This window comes from Triticum urartu, chromosome 5A (assembly GCF_056163025.1).
Source record: "Triticum urartu cultivar PI428250 chromosome 5A, HENAU_Tu73, whole genome shotgun sequence".
NCBI lineage: Eukaryota > Viridiplantae > Streptophyta > Magnoliopsida > Poales > Poaceae > Triticum > Triticum urartu.
The window spans coordinates 654,955,860-654,981,580 of NC_141877.1; the positions used below are offsets into that span (position 1 = coordinate 654,955,860).

The 25,721-nt window shown below is 44.8% G+C and overlaps 1 protein-coding gene across 2 annotated transcripts; it reads left to right on the top strand.

Annotated features, from left to right (window-relative positions):
* Positions 1 to 19,054: 19,054 nt before the first annotated feature.
* LOC125511420 (F-box/FBD/LRR-repeat protein At1g13570) lies at positions 19,055 to 25,288 on the top strand. 2 transcript variants are annotated; one of them, XM_048676786.2, is made up of 5 exons: positions 19,055 to 19,321; positions 20,340 to 20,443; positions 23,378 to 24,217; positions 24,287 to 24,442; positions 24,560 to 25,288. In XM_048676786.2, the coding sequence occupies exons 1-5, from the start codon at positions 19,252 to 19,254 to the stop codon at positions 24,944 to 24,946; spliced, it is 1,557 nt and encodes a 518-aa protein (XP_048532743.1). In that variant the 5' UTR covers positions 19,055 to 19,251; the 3' UTR covers positions 24,947 to 25,288. The 2 variants fall into 2 exon arrangements, with proteins under 2 accessions (XP_048532743.1, XP_048532744.1); XM_048676787.2 differs by having other exon boundaries at positions 24,017 to 24,217.
* Positions 25,289 to 25,721: the final 433 nt, after the last annotated feature.

Sequence of the window (25,721 nt, forward strand, 5' to 3'; positions counted from 1 at the left end):
TCTGAAAACTGTATCAGGCAATAACAACCGGTTAAGCAATATTATGCACCCCAATTTTTAGGCAAAATCTGAAACCATATCAAGCAACTAATTGACAACAGTTAGACAAATTTTAGGTTATTCGTTAACTAAATTATTTCCTCCAAAAAACTAGCAAAAGAAGATCACGACTCCAGCAACTCATGCCAACATCTTTAGCAACCAACTATCATGTGTGGACAAGTTTTGGACACTTTCAGCTCAAATCATAGACAATTCCATCCCCCACATCTCGAGGGCGGATCTTTAGGCAACTCAAGCCAACATCTCTAGCAAATAACTATCATGCGTTGGTCAAGTTTTGGACACTTAAGGCTTAAATCATTGACGATTCCAGCACCCGCATCTCGGGAGCGAATCTTTGGGCAACTTACACCAACATATCTAGCAACTAGCGATCATGTGTTGGGCAAGTTTTGGACACTTTCGGCTCAAACAATAGACGATCCCAACACCCGCATCTCGGGAGCGGATCTTTTGGCAACTCACACCAGCATCTCTAGATACTATCTATCATGTGTTGGGCAAGTTTTGAACATTTTCGGCTCAAATCATTGACAATTCCAGCAACCGCATCTCAGGAGTGAATCTTTGGGCAACTTAAGCCAGCATATCTAGCAACTAGCTATCATGTGTCGGGTAAGTTTTTGACACTTTCGGCTCAAATAATAGACGATTCCAGCACCCGCATCTCGGGAGCGGGTCTTTGGGCAACTTACACCAGCATCTCTAGACACTACCTATCATGCGTTGGGCAAATTTTGGACACTTACGGCTCAAATCATCGACGATTCCATCCCCCGCATCTCGGGAGTGGATCTTTCGGTAACATATGCCAGCATATCTAGCAACTAGCGATCGTGTGTTGGGCAAGTTTGGAGCACTTTCATCTAAAATCATAGACGATTCCAGCCCCCACATCACCAAGTCACAAACTAGAAAAAATATATTGTAGGCAACTTTCTAACATTATTAGGCAAGTTAGTGTAGAAATCATTGACGAGAAGAAAGCATGTTTTTTGGCTGGAACTTAATGCGCAAAAAGTATAAATTGACGGCGATGGGGTGAAAGCTAAGGAGCAAGGAGTTTCCAAAGGTGATGGCATAGATGGGCCGGCCATGTACACGACAACTAAGGGGTATTGATTATGGTAGTGAAGCAAATGAAAAGCTATTTCAGTGTATCAAATAAGTGTATAACAAAATATTTACAAAATGTAGATGATTTAGGCAAGTGTATTGTTAATATGTAGGCGACTTATCATATTGGAAACAGAAAATTTTGTGCAAATTAAATCAATTTGTTGCTAAAAATATCTATGGGCAACTCGTGCTAGCATCTCTAGCAACTAACTATAATGCCTTTGACAAGCTTTGAGCGAAATAAAAACCTACACTATAGGGAGCGGATCTCTGGGCAACTTGCGCCAGCATCTCTAGCAACTAACTATCATGCGCCCTTCCTAAATTTCATATGTTAATAGATAGTACTGAGTGGTCAATGATCATACACTCACAGCATATCTATTTTCTCTTTATTCTTCTGAGTAGTTCCCACTTGTTATGCCTGAGCTTTTGGTTCACTGTATACAAAGGTTCCACGCCACTGCAAACCATTTGGAGACAAATGAACCAATACATCGATGTACCTCGGACCAATGACAAGCTTTATTATTTCGATGCTTAAGTTATATATAGAAGAGCGCAATGCCGGCACCTTTACCAATGCCGGGTTGCGGCTTGAGGCCAAGCCTCTATCTCGCATACGATGAGCTCAACAGCCAAGGCACAACCGACCCATGAGCTCAACTAAACCTATTCGCATACGATGACCCTACATAATCATAACCGACCCATGAGCTCAACTAGCACACATCACGACCAAGTACTAGTCCTAGCCGGACTCAGCATGCACACTAAGAGCATCTCCAGCCGCCCCCCAAGTGCCATCCCCAACGCCACTTTCTCTGCGCCGGCATCGTAAAAGGGGCAAAAAAACAGCCTAGCCATGCCCCCAAGCGTCCCCAAGACCTCATACTAGCGCCGGCAAACCCAGCCCAAAACCAGCGTGCTGGGGGGCTCCTAGGGGCGCCGGCAGAGGCAACGGCCAATCCTACTCCTCCATGCATTTTTATTCCTGGCCCACCCAATCACTTTGTGCCCAGCGATTCTTCTGAGGACGCCAACGACTGGGAACACGGGTTCATGGAGGCGCCGGCGGAAGCGTTTTGCCCCCCAGGACGTGCTATTTTCGATCCGGCGATTGTCCTGGGGGGCTCCAATGGCTGGAGATGACCTAACTACTGGACACCTAGCGCAGGTACTCACCTAATACAAGGAAACTAATTAACCTTTAATGTCTTTCAAATGTAAATGTCACATTGGGCTAGTTACTCTACAGCTTCCATTTAATTTTCAGACAGTAGTAAAGTTTGACGTTCGACAGTAATCAGCACACTTTCTTAACTAATGGTAGTTAACTGGTACAACTACGCATTCATATGGGTCATGGAAGTAAGCATGGTATCTCGTAAAACCAAGTCAAAGAAATCTTTCACATAACTGCTACAGGATTATTACTAATGAAGCCATAAAAAACAGCATGACTACGACTGAGTTCCTCTTAATGATTTCCATTTGAGAAGGTACGAAAAGGATTCTTCCTAAATGTTCTCCATTTCTGAAGGTACCAAACTCAATGGGCAAACAGAAATCCAAAGCTATGGCAAAACTGACAAGTTTGTTGCCAGATAGAGCATGTAGTTCCTGTTTCTACTGTAAGACAAAATTACAGATAGGTATAGACAGTGTCTGGAAACATCTTAGCACTCACTCATTCATTCTATTAGAGATAGGTACAGACATATCTTTACCTAGTACGTATAAGATACACAGAGTAATAATCAAAGTGTATGCCTAGCGTTAACCATAACAATAAAATTGGCAAATATAACGCTACATAATGTACCATTGCAGCACAGAGGCAAAGTTGGAGGTGATGGGCCATTTATGTTCAGATGGGATGATTGCCTGATTGAACTTATATACTAGACCCAAAATAAATGGATAAATCTAGACCTTAGCTATTGGTTTTTCTAGGGGCATGTTATTGGGTTGAGATGAGGCCAACCGACAAACCCATCAAAGCAGCAATACAGAGGGTACAACATAAATTTCAAAGGTGTCTGCAAAAGTACCGGAAAAGTAAAAAAGGAAAACACCACATTTTTTTGGTTTGCTAGATTATTCACAATATTCGAATAATACCGCCAATGTGTGCAAAATGTCAACAATGCAAACTTTGAATGCAAGAAAATCAGAATAAGAGGTAGAATCAATATTTAGAGCTTCTTCGTCACTATGATTAGATTGATATCAGGAATTCGAGAAGGCACAGATATGCTCAACAAAAGAAGCAGAAGACAAATATCCACATATACCTTGTATAGTTTCACCAAAGAAGTCTCCTAATAAGTCAACCATAATTGTATAGCAAAGCAGAATTATTGAAGGTTTCAATGAAACTTTAATGAAGTGCTCTCCAAAGTGATGGGATGAGAAAGTTCTACTAATACAGTTTCACTGAAATCTATGAGTTTTATAATTGAAGATCTATTAGTGCTTATATATCCATTTGATTAGTCTTATAAAAGGAACTGTATGAACACAGAAATGCATTAGAGAATAAAAATAGGATAGGTACCCCTCAGATTTTGCGTCACACTAGTACTTCGTTAGTGATAGACAGATAAAAATACTACACTAAAGAAACACAAATGCACCAAAAAAAATAGGCAGAGTAGGATAATGAAATTCACAAGGTATGAAAACTATCTGGTTAAGGCGGTGAGACTAAATTCACCATGCAGTCAAATGTAATTCAACTAACTAAATATGTGGCACTTGTTATGAAGCTAGTCCAGACTACAGATGTGCTTGCAGATGAAGTAATGAGGCAGCAATATGATTTTGCTTTCAAATATGGGCGGAACTACCTTGCAACTATCTGTTAATTAGTCTGAACCAACAGATTGCTCCTTTTACTACATACTAGTGCTTCACTAAGTGCTAGGCAGATAAAAAATTACTACACTGCACAACCAGAAACACACTGAAAACAATAGGCAAAGTAGGACAGTGAATTCTCAGGTGTCCTTATCTGGTTAAAGCAGATGGACTAAATCCAGCACCCAGTGAAACGAAATTCAACTACTGTAACAAATTTTGTGGCAAATGGTTATGGAACTAGTCTAGACTACAAATGTGCTTAATGATGAGATGGCAATATGATTTTCTTTCCACATACGGATGGTACTACAACTCTACAAGAAACAACAACTGCATCAGCCGGGGCCCGGGTTGGCATCGAGGTAGAGGTGCATGTTGAGGAAGAGGTCGATGTCTTGGGCGACAGTCTGCGCGAGGTCGTAACGATCAGGACGAAACACTCCCCGGTTAAGGTCGTTGGCGAGGTTGAGTAGACCACCACGGACAAGCATGTTCACGGCCTCGGGAAGCCAGGCACCGTCTCGGCGGAAGCGGCAGGTGGCGAGAGGACCGAGGTCAAGATCTCTTAAGGTGCAGCTGATAGCGTGGAGGCGCTCCCCGGTGCGGCGCTTGATGAGCTTGATGGATCTCCCGTCCTCAAGCAACGAGACGATGTTTGCGCATCCGAGCTGCGCTTGATCGAGGTTGTCATGCAGGATGGCAAGCTGTGGAAGCAGTTGGAAGTTGAATACGCGCCATCCTCTGTCCTGGACTCTGCCCCGCATAAGATCAAACACCTTGCGTGCATTCCGTATGCCGTCGATGCAGAAGAGGCGGGCGTGGACACCGAGCTCGTTGCCGTGGCTCTCAACAAGGGCCGTGACGCAGTTGAAAGAGTTGAGGGGGTGCATCTCGCGAGGGGCGACGTAGTCGTCGAAGGGCGCTGGGGGCGGCGGCATGGCGATGTGGACCTTCTTCAGCACGAAGCGTCCCACCCGCTGGCCGAGCGAGCGCACGCGGCCCAGCAGCACGCGCGGATCCTGCTCGACCACCAGCAGCTCGGCGAGGTCGCAGATTTCGTGCGCCAGCGAGACTGCGCGCTGAGGGAGAGGGCGTTGCCTGGTGCGGAAGCTGCAGGCCGAGAGCGAGGACAGGTCGAGCTCCAGGGTGTGCACTCCCGTGTTTCGGAGAAGCTGTGGTCGGATCATCATCCTGGTTCTCGACCGCGGAGTCGATCTCGTCGAGGAGGGTGCTGGCGCTGCGGACGTAGTCATGGAGCTTGTCCAGCCGTTGGAGAAGGGGGAATTCCTCTATGCGCCACGCGCCACCTTCCTCGCTGACCTTGTCATACAGCAGGGCGACGATCTCCTCGACGTCGCGGAGGCTGTCAATGGAGATGATGCGCACCGGCAGATCGAAGATCCCGTCGTAGCCCTTCACGATACTCTGAACATGGCCCAGAGACGTCACCTCTAGCGGGTTCGCCATGGCAGTGGGAGCCAGGAGCGAGGTGGAGGTGGGGGATTGGGGAAGGGGCGGTTTTTCTTTCCCTTTCCCCCCTTTTTCTTTTCACTTGTGGCCTTGTGGATGGTGCGGCCGATAGAAGAAATTGGGGTGGGTCTGTGGGTGGGGAGGGGACGACCATTAATCGCCTCGCACACTAAAAAAAAAAACACAGGCACACAACTAGTTTTGCGACGCGAGAAATAAAATGTTGTAGATAGTATTTTTTAACTTTCTTTCACACCAATCTACTACTTTCTTTTGCAGTTTGCTTACAATAATCCACCTTTTTAATCAAGAATCAGGGATAGCTAGAATGCCAACAAGGGCGATTCACACAAATCAGACATGTCCACCATCTCACTATATATGGGAATAAAACAACCCATTGCCCGAACCCAAAACCATATAGTCCGTAACTCGATCACTGTATCGGGTAGTAGCTTTGAAAACCGAAATTATATTCAGGAAATTTGCATTACAAGTCATGGTAAATAAATAGCCCGAAATAATTCGGCAACCAAGTAAGATTGTAACAAATTCAGCACTTGTTGGCGTAACGGGAACAGGTGTATCCCAGCACGCCAATTGGGCCACCCAAATCAACCAGGAGCAAAAACACATCAAAAAGGCTACTACAACATCTTAGAAGGAGTCTAATCTCCACGGTGTGCCGCATGATGGTACACAGATCTTCGTCAAGATCCATGACTAGCAAAGATCCAATACCAGTGAAGGAAATATCATCAGTGACGCCATGCATAGAGTGCTCGCGTGCCGAGCATGATGCTAGCGAGCATACTCTGTTAGAATAAAACGCTAATATAAGATTATAGACGACACACCAAGGTACGATATTTGTTAACGAGGTTCACCGATATGGCTACATCCCCGAGACATGACTACGGGCGCTCCTCCCTAAGATACCGCAACACCGGCCGCCCGGGCGCCGGCACAAGCCATTGACTCCCCAGCGTACCTGTTGCTATCAAGTCATTATCATGGGTTACAACCTGTGGTGCCCTTCCGTATATAAGAGGCCTAGGATACAAGTGTCCGACTCCTACACAACTCGTACCTAACCACACCAATTACAACTCCAAGTCCACGTAACCCCTTGCGTACATAATATTCGACACAAATATAACAAACTCCACCTTGACGAATATTCTCCACCACTTAGAAGCCGTCCATGCTCGAACCTTCATGTACTCCGGACTTGGGTTGTATCCTTTGTAGCTTACTGAGAGCTACCCGACGGGTCAGGTCCGCCGCCACCGTGAGACTGCACTGCTACTCCTGTAGCTCCACTCTCCATGGCTACACCTGCAATAATTGTTGGGGAACATTGCAGAAAACAAATTTTCCTACGGTTTCACCAAGATCCATCTAGGAGTTCATCTAGCAACGAGTGATCGGATTGCATCTACATACCTTTGTAGATCACGCGCGGAAGCGTTCAAAGAACGGGGATGAGGAAGGCGTACTCGACGTGATCCAAATCACCGGAGATCCTAGCGCCGAACGGACGGCACCTCCGTGTTCAACACACGTATGGTCAGCGTGACGTCTCCTCCTTCTTGATCCAGCAAGGGGAAGGAGAGGTTGAGGAAGATGGCTCCAGCAGCAGCACGACGGCGTGGTGGTGGTGGAGCTGCAGTACTCCGGCAGGGCTTCGCCAAGCACTATGGAGGAGGAGGATGTGTTGGAGAGGGAGAGGGAGGCACCAAAGGCGTGGTGGGAGAGGCCCTCCTTCCCCCACTATATATAGGGAGCCTAGGGGGGGCGCCGGCCCTAGGAGATGCAATCTCCTAGGGGGGCGGCCAAGGGAGGAATCCCTCCTCCCCAAGGCACTTAGGAGGTGCCTTCCCCCTTTAGGACTCTTCCTTTCTTGATCCCTTGGCGCATGGGCCTCTTGGGGCTGGTGCCCTTGGCCCATACAGGCCAAGGCGCACACCCCTACAGCCCATGTGGCCCCCCGGGGCAGGTGGCCCCACCCGGTGGTCCCGGTACAATACCGGTGACCCCGAAACTTGTTCCGACGGTCGAAATAGCACTTCCTATATATAATTCTTTACCTCCGGACCATTCCGGAACTCCTCGTGACGTCTGGGATCTCATCCGGGACTCCGAACAACATTCGGGTTACTGCATATACATATCCCTACAACCCTAGCGTCACCGGACCTTAAGTGTGTAGACCCTACGGGTTCGGGAGACATGTAGACATGACCGAGATCGCTCTCCGGTCAATAACCAACAGCGGGATCTGGATACCCATGTTGGCTCCCACATGCTCCTCGATGATCTCATCGGATGAACCACGATGTCGAGGATTCAAGCAACCCCGTATACAATTCCCTTTGTCAATCGGTATGCTACTTGCCCGAGATTCGATCGTCGGTATCCCAATACCTTGTTCAATCTCGTTACCGGCAAGTCACTTTACTTGTACCGTAATGCATGATCCCGTGACCAGACACTTGGTCACTTTGAGCTCATAATGATGATATTACCGAGTGGGCCAGTGATACCTCTCCGTCATACGGAGTGACAAATCCCAGTCTTGATCCGTGTCAACCCAACAGACACTTTCGGAGATACCCGTAGTATACCTTTATAGTCACCCAGTTACGTTGTGACGTTTGGTACACCCAAAGCACTCCTACGGTATCCGGGAGTTACACGATCTCATGGTCTAAGGAAAAGATACTTGACATTGGAAAAACTCTAGCAAACGAACTATACGATCTTATGCTATGTTTAGGATTGGGTCTTGTCCATCACATCATTCTCCTAATGATGTGATCTCGTTATCAATGACATCCAATGTCCATAGTCAGGAAACCATGACTATCTGTTGATCAACGAGCTAGTCAACTAGAGGCTTACTAGGGACATGTTGGTGTCTATTATTCACATATGTATTACGATTTCCGGATAACACAATTATAGCATGAATAAAGACAATTATCATGAACAAGGAAATATAATAATAATGCTTTTATTATTGCCTCTAGGGCATATTTCCAACAATAGTGCTCCCTTGCAACTTATAAAGATGCGAAGCCGTCCTCTCTCCTATCATCACAGTCACCCTATCTTCCATGATTTTCATGGTCTTCGTATCCCGATCACAACGGAATTCCATACCACCATCATGAAGAACACCAAGCGAAATTAGATTCCTCCTTAGCCCTGGCACATGCCTGACTCCCCGAAGCATCCGCTCAACTCCGTCAAACATCTTGATTTTGATGTCACCTACTCCAGCAATACGATAACCTGTATCATCGCCCACATAGGCTAAAGAAAACTCACCAGACTTGTACGAAGAGAACCACTCCCTGTTTGGGCGTCGCATGAAAAGAGCAAGCCGAATCCAACATCCACGCTTCAGTTTTTGTTGACCGCATATTTGATACTATGAGAACATCACTGCTGCTGTCTGAGTCATCACCATGAGTAGCCGCATTAGCACTTGCCCCACCCTTCAGTTCTGGGCATTCCCTCTTTATATGTCCCCAGTCCTTGCACCTGTAGCACTGCACCTTTTTCTTCTTTTTCTTCTCCGCCTCTTGTCCCTTCCTGATCTGATAACCTTTAACTGCCAACCCCAAACCTTGAGTACTCTCCTCTGTAGCATTCTTTTGCTTCCTCAACTCATGCCCAAGCAACGCTGCAGTGACTTCCTCATTATTGACGGTTGTCTTTCCATGTGTCAATGTAATGACCAAATGCTCATAGGACGGTGGCAACGAAACAAGAAGTAGTGCCTTATCCTCATCCTCAATATTCACATCCAGACGCGCTAGATCCGTGACCAACCGATTAAAGGCATTCACATGCTCCACAAGATCCGACCCCTCCTGCATCTTCAACCCATAGAACTTTTGCTTCAAATACAGCTTATTGGTCGCTGACTTGGACATATAACGATTTGCCAACTTGTCCCAAATTCCCTTAGGAGAATCTTCGTCCATGACATGATACATGACCTGATCCGCAAGACAAAGCCGTATGGTAGCGGCCGCCTGCACTTGCATATCCTCCCACGCATCATTGTCAACCTTGGCCGGCTTCGTCTCCTGCAAACCCTTCAAGATTCCCTGCTGCGCCAGAATATCCTTGACTCTTGTCTGCCATAGATCAAAGTTACCTGTGCCATCGAATTTCTCCAAATCAAACCTAGTGAATCCCGGCGCCATGCCGAGCTGCGATCTAACCGACCTGTTGCCGTCGGTCTGACCGCCCTTGTTTTCTTCTGCAACTTCCTCATAAAAAAGATCACTGAACCCGTATTCCTCGTCTGAAGCCACGCCGCAGTCCACGATCTAACCAAGAAATTTGACTTAGCACCGTCCCTGTCCGCCCTTCAGAAATTGTCGTGAAGCCTCTCGCTGTATATCTGCCTAGCCGAATCGCTCCACCTTTTCCCTGAACTTGCAGACTAACCTTTTGTTTGGTGCCTTCGCTGCCTCAGTCGCCAGCCTTTTATTACTGCTGGATCCACGTACGGCCTTGCCTATTCCTTCCCTGACACACGGACCGAGTTCAACTTTGTCACGATTCGCCTGGCCTTTGCCAAACCAAATCTCCCACGGACTTATGCATGCACACGTCTCTTATTTTCTTTTTTCTAATCATAGCCAGCAGACTTGTCCCTGGATCAAAACATGCATGCACGTACACCTTCTTGTAAAAAAGGGTCCGCTGCATGTTAATCCTCCGGACTCCTGCCTCAGCATGATTTTATTTTTCCTTGTGCGCTGCACCCTCCCGCTGCTCTGAAACCGGTTGCCACACGCCTCCTTGAGGCTCCAGCGGCCGTCTCGCGTACGAACGCCGACAACTGAATCCTGACTTTCCTTCTCTCGTTCTGTGCATCTCGGAAAAAACCTCGCCACCGTATCCGACGAACAGCTTACGCCATCACCTCTGATCTTGGTTCTCGCCAGCGATCTGTACTGCCCCGTCGCGCGTACTCACCGACGCCAACCCTGCCGTAACAGTCGCCACCTCACGCATCGTCCATGCACGAGTCGTGCTGTACCCTGGCCACTCGCGTCGCCGACACAATCCGTCTGCAGTGCCGCGCCGCCGCCCTTGTACAACACCGAGCGCATCGTCTCGATGCTCTCACACTCCGATCTATCCGGTCGTCCCCCACGTCTGGTCACCGGTCTGATCGCGAGCCGAATCTGTCGCCTCCGCAACGTCTTCAACAGCCACTATATCGGTCCGATCGCCACGTCTAGCCGATCCTTACCGGCCGCAGCCCATCGAACGGTCCAGGCCTTCTGCCCGAAGTGTCCGACACCACCGACCGCATCCGCGATCGCCGCCATGCTCCACCTTGCGCCAATCGGACGTTCCTTGGCACCCGTCGAGCATGATCCTCTTACCTCCGGATGATCTTCCGCACAGCCTTCTCGCAACCTTACTCATGATACCACTTGTTAGAATAAAACGCTAATGCAAGATCATAGACGACACACCGAGGCACGATATTTGTTAACGAGGTTCACCGATATGACTATATCCCCGGGGCATGACTACGGGCGCTCCTCCCCAAGATACCGCAACACCGGCCGCCCGGGCGCCAGCACAAGCCGTCGGCTCCCCCGCGTACCTGCACTGGTAGAAAAAGGGCATGTTGTGTCGGTACTAATGCCCTGACCCTTTAGTCCCGGTTCAAACCAGAACCGGGACTAAAGGCCCTCCACGTGGCCGGTCCACCTTTAGTCCACCTCTAATCTCTAATCACCCCTCATCACTGCTCAATTTAATCTCTAATCACCCCTCATCATTCCAAATCATCTAACTTCCCGGATGGTCACCCATCCTCCCACTCCCTCAGCCTGAGCACGCTTAACTTCCGGGTTCTATTCTCCCTCGTTTCCAAGTCTGCACTCGTTGTTTTCCTGACAATAGTAAGATATCAATCCTATTAACCCTCAGGAGTTTAGCTTGAGCATGAAGTCACACATTTCACTATTTGAGTTTGAAACTATTGTTCTAAAAAACAATAATTTTTTAGTAACACTAATATTTCTTGAATAAGTAGTTTGACAATTGTTTGACCACAGTTTGACCATAGTTTGACCAGATTTGACCAAAATTCAAAAAAACTGAAATAATTATTTAATAACACTAATATTCTTGAATAATTATTTAGTAACACTAATACTTCTTGAATAAGTAGTTTGACCATAGTTTGACCAGATTTAATGAAAATTTAAAAAAACTAAAATTTGAGCATAACTTTTTTTCCTTTTGGAATTTGAGGATTCTACAAATTTGCAAACAGGCCGTAGGCGGTCTCCATCGGATGTAACTTTTTGAGTAGATGATTTTTCATATAAAAAACTTTTTAATTCGAGTTCGTATGCAAAAGTTATGCCCATTTTACAAATTCCAGAGAGATTTTGTAAATAAAGTCAAAATTCATATTTGTAAATTTTCCCAACAACTAGACCACATATCACATGGTAAACTTATTTTATTTTATTTTATTGACATTTCCATCATTTTCTTTTGTTTTTTTCTAAAACTGAAAAGGCGGTCCGCGGGGGGGGGGGGGGGGGGAGTTTGAAAATGGGACCTTTAGTACCGGTTCGTGCCCCATTAGTCCCGGTTGGTGGCACCAACCGGTACTAACCTTTAGTACCGGTTGGTGCCACCAACCGGGACTAATGGGCATCACACCCTTTAGTCCCGGTTCGTGGCACAAACCGGGACTAAAGGCCCAGGTGAACCGGGACTAATGCCTTAGCCGCACGAATCGGGATAAATGCACCCATTGCTCCCGGTTCTAGACTGAACCGGGACTAATGGGCTTACCCAGCCTGGACCAAAGCCCCCTTTTCTACTAGTGCTGTTGCTATCAAGTCGTCATCATGGGTTACAACGTGTGGTGTCCCTCCGTATATAAGAGGCCTAGGATACAAGTGTCCGACTCCTACACAACTCGTACCTAACCACATTAATTACAACTTCAAATCCATGTAACCTCTTGCGTATATAATATTCGGCACAAATATAACATACTCGTTGTAAATGAAAGACGAGCTCCAACGGCCACGAGCATGACCATGTGTCTACCAAGCATTAAATGAGGCAGTTTTTCTTTCCCTTTTCCCCCTTTTTCTTTTCACTTGTGGCCTTGTGGGTGGTGCGGCCGATAGAAATTGGGGTGGGTCTGTCATCTGTGGGTGGGGAGGGACGACTATTAATCAAGCACACTAAAAAAACATAGCACATGCACACAACTAGTTTTGCGACCCGAGAAAAAATATTGTAAATATTTTTTAACTTTCTTTCACAACAATCTACGTTTTTTTGCAGTTTACTTACAATAATCCACCTTTTTAATCAAGAATCAGGGATAGAATGCCAACAAGGGCGATTCACACAAATCAGACATGTCCACCATCTCACTATATATGGGAATAAAACATGATACCCATTGCCCGAACCCAAAAAACCCAAACCCATATAGTCTGAACTCGAATAACTCGATCACTTTATCGCGTACTAGCTTTGAAAACTGAAATTATATTCAGAAAAGTGTATTAGAAGTCATGGTATCTAAATAGCCTGAAATAATTTGGCATCCAAGTAGGAAAGAAACAAATTCTGCACTTGTTGGCGTAACGGGAACCGGTGTATCCCGAGCACGCCAATTGGGCCAGTCAAAATGCCGGACAAAATCAACCCGGAGCAAAAACACATCAGAAAGGCTACAACATCCAGAAGGAGTCTAACCTCCACGGTGTGCCGCATGATGGTACACAGATCTTCGTCCAGATCCATGACCAGCAAAGATCCAATACCAGTGAAGAAAATATCATCTGCGACGTCATGCATAGAGTGCTCGCCTGCCGAGCATGACGGTAGTGAGCATACTCGTTGTACAGGAAGGACGAGCTCCAACAGCCGCGGGCATGGTCACGTGCCAACCAAGCATTAAATGGGGCCATGGGCTACGCAGACCACCACATGTCTACATATTTTAGGTGCTTGCAGGTCGCGTATCACAGAAAATTTGCATTAGAAGTCATGGTACCTAAATAGCCTGAAATAATTTGGCAACCAAGTAAGACAACAACAAATTCGACACTTGTTGGCATAACGGGAACCTGTGTATCCCAGGCACGCAAATTGGGCCAGTCAAAGGCCACGTAAAAATGTCAAACAGAATCAACCAGGAGCAAAACACATCAAAAAGACTACAACATCCAGAACGAGTCTAACCTCCGCGGTGTGCCGCATGATGGTATACAGATCTTCGTCAAGATCCATGCAAAGATCCAACACCAGTGAAAGAAATATCATCTATGACATCATGCATAGAGTGCTCGCCTGCCGAGCATGACGCTAGCAAGCATACTCATTGTACAGGAAAGACGAGCTCCAACGGCCTTGAGTATGGCCACGTGCGGACCAAGCATTAAATGGGGCCACGGGCTACGCTGACTGCCACAGGTCTACATATTTTAGGTGCTAAAATATACCATTTTGCAGGCCGCATCTTACGGGAAATTTGTATTAAAAGTCATGGTACCTAAATAGCCCGAAATAATTCAGCAAACAAGTAAGACAGGAGCAAATTTGGCACTTGTTGGCGTAACGGGAACCGGTGTATCCCAAGAACGCAAATTGGGCCAGTTAAAGGCCACACCAAAATGTCAGACATAATCAACCAAGAGCAAAAACACATTAAAAAGACTACAATATCCAGAACGAGTCTAAGTGTCTAACCTCCACGGTGTGCTGCATGATGGTACACAGATCTTCGTCAAGATCCATGACCAACAAAGATCCAACATCCATGATGGAAATATGATATGTCATGCATAGAGTGCTCGCCTGCCGAGCATGACGCTAGTGAGCATACTCTTTGTACAGGAAAGATGAGCTCCAACGGCCGCGAGCATGGCCACGTGCCGACTAAGCATTAAACGGGGCCACGGGCTATGCAGACCGCCACAAGTCTACATGTTTTAGGTGCTAAAATATATATACCATTTGACAGGCAGGCCCCACGCGCCCTAGGGGCAGCGTTCCCCTGCTGCGTGGGCCCTCGAGCCTCCGATTTACCAACTTCTGGTCCTTGTGCCTCTATATACTTCCGAAACCATTTAGGAATTTATAGCCCTAATTTTTCCGTCACCACACGCCGCCGTTTCTTCATGACCCAATCTGGAGGCCTTTTCTAGTACTCTACCGGAGGGAATATCTTCATAGTGGCCATCTCCATCAACTTAAAGGCCACCATGACCACCCATTAGTAGTTTCCTTTGGACTATGGGTATGTAGTAGTAGCTACTTGGTTCTCTCTTCCATGTTTCTTAATACAAAGATCATGTGAGCTTCTCTACATGATCATGATCCATCTGATGTAATTCTTGGGGTGTGTTCGTTGCGATATGATGAATTATCAATTTATGATAAGATTATTCATGAATTATTTGGAGATCTATTTGGTTTCGTTTTAGTGTAATTCTTATTTAGATATGTTATCCCATATATTATTATTTCTCTGGCCGAGTTAGGGGTTTGATATCCAAAAGGGAGTTGTGTGTGATAGCTGGGTTCAATCTTGCAAGTAATCTACCGCAGTGAAAAAGTAATCTTGCAAGTAATCTACCCCAAGGCTGCTCCCTTCCCTCTCTCACCTATATATACATGGGGAGGGGGCGTCTAGAACACACACCAACAATTATTAGCTGTGTGTTGCGCCCCCCCCCCCTCCACAGTTTATGCTTCCGGCCATATTCATGTAGTGCTTAGGCGAAGCCCTACGCGGATTACTTCACCATCATCGTCACCACGCCGTCATGCTGACGGAACTCTTCCTCAACACTTTGCTGGATCAAGAGTTTGACGTGTGCAGAACTTGGAGGTGTCGTACGTTTAGTGCTTGATCGGTCGGAACGAGAAGAAGTTCGACTACATCAACCGCGTTAACAAATGCTTCCGCTTTTGGTCTACGAGGGTACGTGGACACACTCTCCCTCTCTCGTTGCTATGCATCTCCTAAATAGATCTTGTGTGAGTATAGGAAATTTTTGAAATTGCATACTCCGTTTCTCAATACCTTTTTCCAAAATAAATCCTTCAATAAGATTGCTTCCTGCAGCCTGCCTGTTGCCGCTCACCTGACACATCCTGAACCTGGCTACTGTGGCCCATGCCCCCGTCTAGTCCGTCTAGGCCGCCGCCCCATGCACCCGCCTTGCGCTTCCGTGGCACAACATTGCTTCAGAACGATCTGCGTGCGCGACTGCCTTGATCGCTTATTCTCTCATGAAAATTACAACCAACGTGTCTCTTGACCTTAACTCCCCGACGACTTCGTCCCATACTACAGTCCCTTCCTGCAGGTTTTCTGTTTGATATCTTCTTCCCTCTCTAGACCAACGATCCAAAACTTCTAACAACCTAGCTCATGATACCACTTGTTTTTTTTAAACATCATGATACCACTTGTTAGAATAAACCAAGGCGCATACTCGATCATCTGAGGATCAATCAATCACACGAGGCATGACACTGAGATTTGGTAACGAGGTTCACCTAACATCGGCTACATCCTCGGGGACTAACTATAGGTGCTCTTTCCCATGACAGCGTCACAATACCGCACACCGATCATTCAGATGCCGGCACACGCCGGCTCCCCTTTACGTACATGTGCTATTATGTTGGTATAGGTCACATCATGTGTCTACCCTCTCATTATGTAAGGGACATAGGATCTAAGTATCCTATTAAGACACGACTCTATACCCTGTAAACACAATACATTTCAAAGCCCAACTAATGACCTGTCCATATACATGGTGAACCCATCGTATCCAAGGCTATGTACAACAACTTCCTGTCCTAAATGAGGATTTTACATGAGGACATTCTCGTTGGGGAGAAAGTGGCTTGTTTGCTTGGAGATCAAGATCTCCCGGTATTCGCGGTGCAGTGCCATCGGGTTTTGACTTCGTCCAAGATTTCCCCACATAACCATTCTATTTGGATTTGAAGATCTTTGTTGAGTATCGTGATTGTTTAGAAAATATTGGATAGCGTAAGATTTATTCTACCGTACTCCAATAAGGATGTACTCACTATATATATATGCTCACGAGGCTTAGCAATAATCATCTATTCCACCAATCCCTTTCTTTATTCCTCTTACAATCTTTAACTTGTTCATCTCCTCAAACTCGACACATCCTTACTCGGTATGGGCATTCCATCAAGAGGAGCTCCTAACGGCGCCTTCAGGGCCGGTTAGGAGAAAAGGGCTCCCACGCACCACCCCTCATGGGCCGGCCCATCAGGAGCAATTCACTTCGCTTGGGAAATCGCTCGTTATGTTCCGTTCAATGGTTCTTAAAAAATGAAATCTAGTTCGCTGGGTTCGTGTGTTGACCAGTCACAGTTGACCACTTCACCATTGACCGGCTGACCGTTGACCCCCAAAAAATACTTTTTTAGAAAAAGGGAATTAGAAAAATTTCATCAGTTTTTTTAAAAAGTTTTCAAAATTGAAAAAGGTTAATCAATTTTAAAAATATTTCATCGATCTTAAAAAAGTTCATCAATTTTGTAAAAACATCAAGTTTGAATTTTTCTATCAAGTTTTTTTAAAAAAACACCAATTTGAAAAATCATATTTAAAAAAACACAAAATTTAAAAAAGTCCATCAATTTTTTAAAAGTTCATTGATTTAAAAAATCAGAAAAATGAAAAAAATTCATCAAATTTGAAAAAAAATCAAAGAATTTGAAAAAAGTTTGTAAAATTTGAAAAAAGGGAAAAATAAATAAAAGATATCGTTGAAAACCTAGGTGAAAAGGCAAAAAAATGAAGAGAAAAACAAATGGGCGGGCCCAGTGCTAGACCTAGTGTATAGGGGTGCGCCCCGTACGGAATGCCCTTTAAATGGCGCTTAAGTCACCATATAGGGAATGCCTCCAAGCCGGTGTGGTACTTGAGAAGGTGTAAGATGTCACAGTAGCGGGCCATTAACATTAGTGGGCCAAAGTTGAGGTAACAATGGGAGATCAGAACAACAAATATAGGCTCATCGTGTACGGTCTTAGTCTAGTCTTCTTCCTTTTTAGTTCTTAGGACATCTCTGACGTCGTCCCCAAATCAGACGCACTATATGTCCACGGACATGGATACGGGAGTCATATATCCAAAGCAGTGGATTGAACGCCCACCTCTTTTTTTTCTATGTTCGGAGCACTTAAAAATATAGCAATGGCACATTTCATCCATAAATAACATGAAAATATGCTAATAAAACAATAGTCCAGATATAATAGATATTATATCCGAAATATAACTGGATGTTCAACAAGTTTTTGAAAGTGGTCGCAAAAGTTGGTCATCCAGACCCTATGCCTCATGAGCTTCATCCAACAATGTCTCTGTTGTTTGGTACCGTAAGGCAGCGTGTGGTGGCTATACAACATGATGATTATTAAGGTACGACATTGAATGAATGAATAAATTGATCAACAAGTAGAGCAACTAGAACCAAAACTTACAATCCCCGCTTTTAACACACCTGGTGGCAAGATTCTCTCCACTTGTGTAATCACATGCAATACTTCATGATAAATTTCGAGATGGTGTACCACTGATGATCATGGATCATGTGCAAGTTGTAAGACGTAGAATGCTTTTGCTCATGAAATCAAGAGTGTACATTTAACCAAAACACCCGGCCACCATGCTTCATGCCTAGAAAGTCCATACTTCTGTCCAACCACGCCTAACACAACAACTCATCCTTCATCATCGAGTACCTAGGCATCGTGCTTGCTCCAAAGAAACAAGGAAACTGTCAACAATAGTCTCAATGACATTCGGCTAAACACTTGCCCAGCGTGGTGTCCGGCATGGACGACGCCGACAGAGCAAGCAGGCGCATGGGGTAGGGGGAGAGGTCCAGCAAGGCCTGGACAACGACCGAAGTGGGAGGTTCATGGCGTCGGCTATGAGGGTGCAGATAGAGAGAAGGAGGAAGGGATGTAGTGGGAGAAAAGTGGTTCGGGAGAGGGGATTTGGTTGGACCGAGGTTGTCGGAGTCACACGTGGAGGAGGTTTAGACTTGGAAAAGTGGTTCGTGTTGATGTATTATTATACAAAGAAAAGAAAATGGATTATGTGAACCAACATGTGGCCGGATGGTTAGGAGGACAGTGGTATTTATAGCCTATCAGGGTTCAAGTTGTAGACTTAACATTGGCTCTCGTATTAGTCCTAGATTTATTTCAAACTTTCGGCGATGTTCGTTCAGTGGAAGGAGTCGTCCCGTGGATTGCAAGGTGTTTATGGAACTTCGTAAAATCTGAAGATGCTATGCCGGCCCAGCCTCTCAGAGGTGCTCAAAGGTAGGGTGTGTGTGCGTGCGTGTATGTTCATGTACGTGAGCGACTTCGATTATACTGTATTCAGAAGAAAAAAAATAAGAAAATGGATTTTTTTTGTCGTGTCTAATCCTGCCTTGCCTCCTCCGGGTGAGAGAGTCCGTTTCCTCTCGTGGTAGGTAGCCCCGTCCGGCGGCGCCGATGCTAATACCTTCAATAGCCCCTTGTTGGCTTCACATCCAATTCGAGATAGAAGCGCGGGATCCCCTCGCCGCGCGCCCTATTCTGTGTGGACAGATCCATTGAGAGGCGCCCTTGATTCCTGGCTGTTGTATCATGGGGTTGCTAGCTCTGAAGATGCTCATGTCTAGGCGGCGGGATAGCAAGCATCTTTGCGGCCAGATTAGTAAGTCGTCGCTTAGCTCCTTCTCGGCTTCTCTGTTTGCGTTTCTTTCCAGGGAAAAACCCGATCTTTCTGCTGTGCGGGTGGGGATTGGGGGGTGTGGTAATTGATTATGTTGACCAAAATCCGAAAGCCAGACAGACAATGTTTTTACTTGACCTTAAAATCTTACTTTGGTGCACAGCAGGAATCGTTCCTGTTTCCCCTTCTTCTGTTTTGCGTACTCACTCTGAGACTCTGCAACCGAGCTCCCATTAGTTGATATTCCCTCCGTTCCGTAATTATTGTCATGGTTTTAGTTCAACAATAATGATGGAACCGATGGAATATGAATTAATTAACGTGGGTGTGGCTAGCTCTCGTCTAGATAAAAATTAACTAAGTCTCATCTACAAAATAGAAATAAAAATCCGTACGAATCTTCTCATAAAATCAAATGACATACGAGTTAGATGGAACTTTGTTAAGACGAGAATGAACAAATCCGTTAATTATATCAATTATTGAAGATTTGAGAGGTAAAAGATTCAATGATACTTCATCTGTAAACTAATATAAAAGCGTTTAGATCACTATTTTAGTATTCTAAACGCTCTTATATTAGTTTATGGAAGGAGTACTTCTCTACCATATTTCCTGAGGACCCATCAGTATCCATTCAAACCAGAATAGTCCCTAGGCTTCATAGCATCCAAATGTGAACCAAGGGATGGTGGCTAGGAAAGGGTATGGGTATCACTGGCCGATGGGCTTTACGTTCTGTTGAAATGAACAAAATTGATGGAATATCGGGAATATTGCAGTCTTGTGGTTTTTGAAGTTGCTACAGTCCTTTCGCAAAACTTAGGTAAATAGATTTATGTTTCTGCTTGATTTGGTGTTTTCAATGTTTTTGAAGTTGCTAGTGTCCTTTTCACAAAACTTAGATAAGGGAAGCAAACTAGATTTCTGCGTGTGCTTGAGTTTGTTGTTTTTTATGGTAATGTCTATATTACTAATACCCATGCATGATTTGTTGCAGATAGATTGGTTACTTCAGTGGTTAAAAGAAAGATCTCTTCATGCCAACACAATAACAATCAAGGTTGCAAGAGAGTGGCATTTTCAGGGGCAGACCTTCCAGAGGTACGGCATACTACAATGCTGATAATACTAGTAATTAGAGTAAAACACGACTATGACTATTCTAGCCTCAAAGTGCACAAATTGATATGGACTGATCTTGTAGTGCTGCAATCTCCTGCAGTACGTACTACAACATTAGTTGCTTTGCTCAGTTCTAACTATTCCAGCTCAGAACAAAACTCTCTGTCAAGAGATGAGGGTGAGTTGCTTTGCTATTTTTGTTCGATACATTTTAGCAAGGTAAGAAAGAGAGGTGAGACACATGGATAGACCACCACTAATCCTCACCCTCAATTGAACAAGTTTTAGAACAAATTATTGGTTAATAGGCTTCAGAGCAGCGGCGAGTCTAGTAGGGGGCCTTCAACAGGCTTGAGCCTACCCTCCAGCAAAACAAAAGCTCACCAGTCCATCTAGAGCCCGTTCGCTGTAGCAAAACATACGAGCAATATCTCTCTGTTCGTAACTTTGCACCCAGCCAGCCGTGATGCGTCCAACAGAAGTGCAGAATAATAGTCGCAACCTCGCACGACTGCAGCCCTCAACAGAGGAGTGCACCGACAGTATGGTAGAGGAGCGCGCCGGCAGTAGGGTAGTGGAACGCGGCGGCAGTACCGCAGTAGGGAATTGGAGCGTGCTGGCCGGCCCACAAAGGAGGGAGAAGGCCACAACCTGGGCAGCTCCACAGCTGGGCGCATCCCCGCTTTGGCCACTGGAGGGCCAACCCGCAAGATGTTGGTCTAATTCTTGATTTATTTCGTTAAATTAGTAACACTAATGGCTAGCTCATGAAATGTTAAATAGTTTACTGTTGAATACAGCTTGTTTGCCTATTTACAAAAATAAAGATACTATGAGTATTCTATGAGAAAGAGATATCCACAAGCATAATTTTCAGTAATAATTCTAGTGTTGGGCACTTGGGTATACTTTTCTTTATTTTGGTTTGGAGCCGTTCAACAATATGGCAGTATGAAGCAACACTGATATCATTGTTTTTGCCTTCTTTTGCTGTTTTATTGTTGCTTCTCTCATACTAATGTATTGGTATGTGAATTCCTAGTACATGACACTATTTTCTATGATGATGCTAATTTAGTTTAGTCATCGTTAATTTTGAGCCCACCCTCCATTTCCTTTCTGGATTCGCCACTGCCTCAGAGTAGGATTCTACAAGTGGTTCATAGAAATCAATACGACCTTTTGAAATCTCACACAATACAAGATTGTCTGGCTTGGGCATTCGAGTACATTCCCTTATTTGGGCTTACCACTTGGTACAACACGTCCTATAATTCAAGATTTTGTGACCCTTGGTGGACTGTGTGGAAAGAAGATTAAACGTCTGCTCCCGCTTTTTGACATCTGGTGGCTCTCTAATTATGTTAATTCAGTTATGTCAGCGCTCCCTACATTTTACATAGGCTCTCTTAAGATTTAGAAAAGGACGATCCAGTCAATGGACAGAGCAAGACGCCACTGTCTTTGCGCCAAAGGGAGGATGGCATTGATCAAAAACCCAAATCCTTGGCTATATGGGATATAGTTTGCATGCCAGCAGCTTTTTAAGTTTTACAATTGTGCTAACATTTCTTGGCCGCAGCTGGTTAGGCATGCATATTATCAGAATTTTGTTCCCCACGGCTCATTTTGGTGGCGGGACATTTGTTCTTTTGCTTGGCACTTTCGGGCTATTACCGCACTTGATCCAAGAACTGGCATGACTATACTTCCGTGTGAAGATAAGTGGCATTCTGGAGCTTCACCTCCCGAGATTTTTATAATTTTCTGTTGAGCACAATATATTCCTTGCCCAGGCTGTTCAAACAAAAGATATAACAACTTTGTTCATTCTGCCCCTGTCTGAGCAAGAGTTTGAGGAGCTTTAGGTTGTCTCTGCCCATTCAGATGACTGTTCAGGATGGTCTGTCAGATTCTTGGACGTGCTGTTTAAAACTTCAAATGCTGGGCGTTTTACTCCATCTAGCTACAAATTCCTATTTGCTGGTTTGGAGGTTGACCCAATCTTCTCTAAATTATGGAAAAGCAAATGTATGACCAAGCTGAAGGTGTTTGCTTGGTTATTTTTAATGGATCGGCTCAATAGTAGGGGTCTAATGCTTCGGAAACATTAGCATTTGGAGCCTGGTCCCAATTGTGTGCGCTGCTCTGAGGGAATTATTGAAACAAGGAACCATATCTTCTTTGAGTGTTCTTTTGTAGCTAGGTGCTGGAATTTTGCAGAAGTCACTTGGCTCCCAGGTCTTTCTCTGTTCCATTCTTTCCATGCAACGAAAGCTTCCTTTCAGAGCTCATGTTACATTGAGATCATTACTTGTGTTGCTTGGAATATCTAGAAAGAAAGAAATGGTTTGATTTTTAGCAAACAAGACCAATATTTTCTTCTTGGAAAGCTAGGTTCCTATCTGATCTCAACCTCACTGCTCATCGTTTCAAGCAAACCGAGAAGCAAAAGTTTGAAACTTGGATCTATAGCCTCTGGCCTTGGCTCTTTTTGCTTTTGTTGCTCCTCGGGGTTTCTAGCTATCTAGTTCCCCACTGAATTGTTAGCCTTGTTAACCTACATGTAACCTTTCTGTTTTATGTACTATATTTATTAATAGAAAATTACCCTTGGGGGTTCCCCCAGGATTTCATGGTAAAAAGAATAGTAGGAAAGTACCGACAACACAGTTTTTTGTGAACTAAATCTTACTCCCTCCGTCCGAAAATACTTGTCATCAAAATGGACAAAAAGGGATGTATCTAAAACTAAAATACATCTAGATACATCCCCTTTTATTCATTTTGATGACAAGTATTTCCGGACGGAGGAAGTATAAAGAAACATCCTGCACATGCTCACCCCATTGAAACAACCACTTGCCTGTACAATTCCCCTTGTAAACTTTTCTCCAATGTTTGTGTCTATAGGACATCTGGCGCCATATACATTCCCTACTGCCGCTGCGAGATGCTGCCCGTGTTGCCTGCGTATCTCATGCATTTTTACGTTCCTGGAAATGCCATCCCAACCTCTCCTTCACTAGGAAAGCACTGGGCCTGAATGGAATTCCACGTCAAAGTGATGTAATTGCAAGGGATCTCACTATGAAAGTCGACCACATTCTCAAAAAACACTCAGGCAAAGGAGTTAAGAAATTCAGGATCGAATTACACATTCCAGTTGATCCCTGCTATCTTAATAGCTGGCTTCAGATTGCTGCTGAACTACGGATTGAGGAACTCGCCGTTGTTCTACCTTCAACCTGCAATGCAAATGACTACGATTTCCCTTGTGCACTTTTTGTTGATGATGGGTGTAGAAACGCAATAGAGCATCTCTGCCTTGGCGGTTGTGCCTTCCATCCCACAGCTGGATTTGGTTACTTGAGAAAGCTGCGGCTGTTTTGGGTGCATATTACGGTGGATGAATTAGAATGCCTTATTTCCAAATCTCCAGCTTTGGAGCACTTGGCACTCAAGTATTGCTATACGATCACTTACCTGAAGATACCTAGCCTGCTACAGCATCTCAGCTACCTGATGGTGGCTGCATGCGCTAATCTGCAGACAATAGAGTGTAAAGCTCCAAATCTCTCCACTTTTTACTTCAGTGGTCGACAAGTTGAACTTCTGTTTGGATGTTCAGTTCAAGTGAAGACCATGGAAATGCGTTGTTCTACTCAGTGTAACACCATTTATAATGCTTGTGCCAACCTGCCATCCATTGTGCCAAATATTGAAACTCTCAGCATATCTTCTGTTAGTGAGGTAAACTGCGGAACTTTTGATTATCATATATACCTTGAAATGTTACTAATGTGAGGCGTATTCTTGAAGGTGGTCAATACACCAATCGTGCCTGTAAAATTCCTCCACCTCAAGTATCTGTCTATTTCTCTTGAAGGAAATGGGGCTTTTTCCCCAGACTATGATTACTTTTCTCTGGTTTCTTTGCTGGATGCTTGTCCTGTCTTGGAAACTTTCAACTTGTTTGTAAGTCGCTCTTTCATCTTGAATCATATCTACTGTCTAGTATCTTTGGTGGTACGATCCAAGTATCTTGGTTTTTCACATTGTCAGGGACACTGATATTGAACATTGCGCATGCAGGTTTCACAGGATCGCATGAAACACGATTCGGTTCTTGGAGACCCGTCGTCACGTCTTAGGCAGATGCCTGAATACCGCCACGACAACATTAAGAATGTGAAGATTATTGGGTTTTGCTCTGCGAAGAGCATGGTCGAGCTGGCATGCCATATTCTCGAGAATGCAACATCACTCGAGTGCCTTACTTTGGACACGATACGTGCTGTTTTTAGTATTGACAGACACATTCACAAAACCGGTGAATGTGGCCACATAGGCAGGCATATGATCAGAGAAGCACGTAAGGCGCTCTTGGCTGTCAAAAGATATATTGTGGGAATAGTTCCCTCCACAGTCAAGTTAAATGTCCTGGAGCCTTGCAAGCTATGCCATGCTTTGGCTGTTTAGCTGTGGTAATATCATAATTTTGTAAATTACATTGTGGACCGAACACTGTTGCATGAGTTGCGACTTGCAGAAACACCCATGTAGAAGCATAGGGGCAAGCAATTATGGTATTTTGATATATGAGAGAAGATATCAGAAACTATTTAGTATTATAGTTGTTGATATATTTTCTTATAAAACTTGGTCAAAACTTACAGCATTTGACTCGAGACAAAAGTTATAGGCCTTCTCTGGGGAGACAAGGGAGTATCATGTAACTGAGATGTGCTATGCAGTTATCCCAACAATCTTGTTTATCTTTGTCCATGAAATTATTGTTTTTGATCTTTATTTTTATTTTCACATATGCTGTGATTTGGTTCTTGTATTTTGTGTAATCAGCTTGACATGTGTTGTGCTTGAGGTATACTGTGATGATGTTTGATGAAAACCAGAAATTTTGGCTCTGGTATTTGCCTGATGAGAAAACAATCAAATAAAAAGCAGAAGCCTAAAAATGGGGATAGTACATGGAACTAAAAATTATTATAGACAATTACACATGTTTGAGAGCCGTGTAGCATCAACAATGGTGCCCAGATCAGCAGGGTTCATTTTACATCGCCTCCAAATCAGTGCTGAATCGTCTCCCTTGTTGATTCAGAGAACATCTACTCTAGTGGTACAGATTGCAGAAATGGTGGCTGGATCATCGCCCCTCGCCGCGGGCGTTGAGCTGGGAGAAGACCTGGCTGTCGGCGAGGTCGGTCATGCTCAGGCCCGTCTCGTCCGCGTC

Bases quoted from the DNA above. Each gene is read 5' to 3' on its own strand.
- LOC125511420 (XM_048676786.2), top strand. From the start codon at position 19,252: ATGGGGTTGCTAGCTCTGAAGATGCTCATGTCTAGGCGGCGGGATAGC. The intron at 20,444-23,377 runs GTACGGCATACT...TTGTGTCTATAG, and splicing joins CAGGGGCAGACCTTCCAGAG to GACATCTGGCGCCATATACA. The intron at 24,443-24,559 runs GTAAGTCGCTCT...TTGCGCATGCAG, and splicing joins TGGAAACTTTCAACTTGTTT to GTTTCACAGGATCGCATGAA.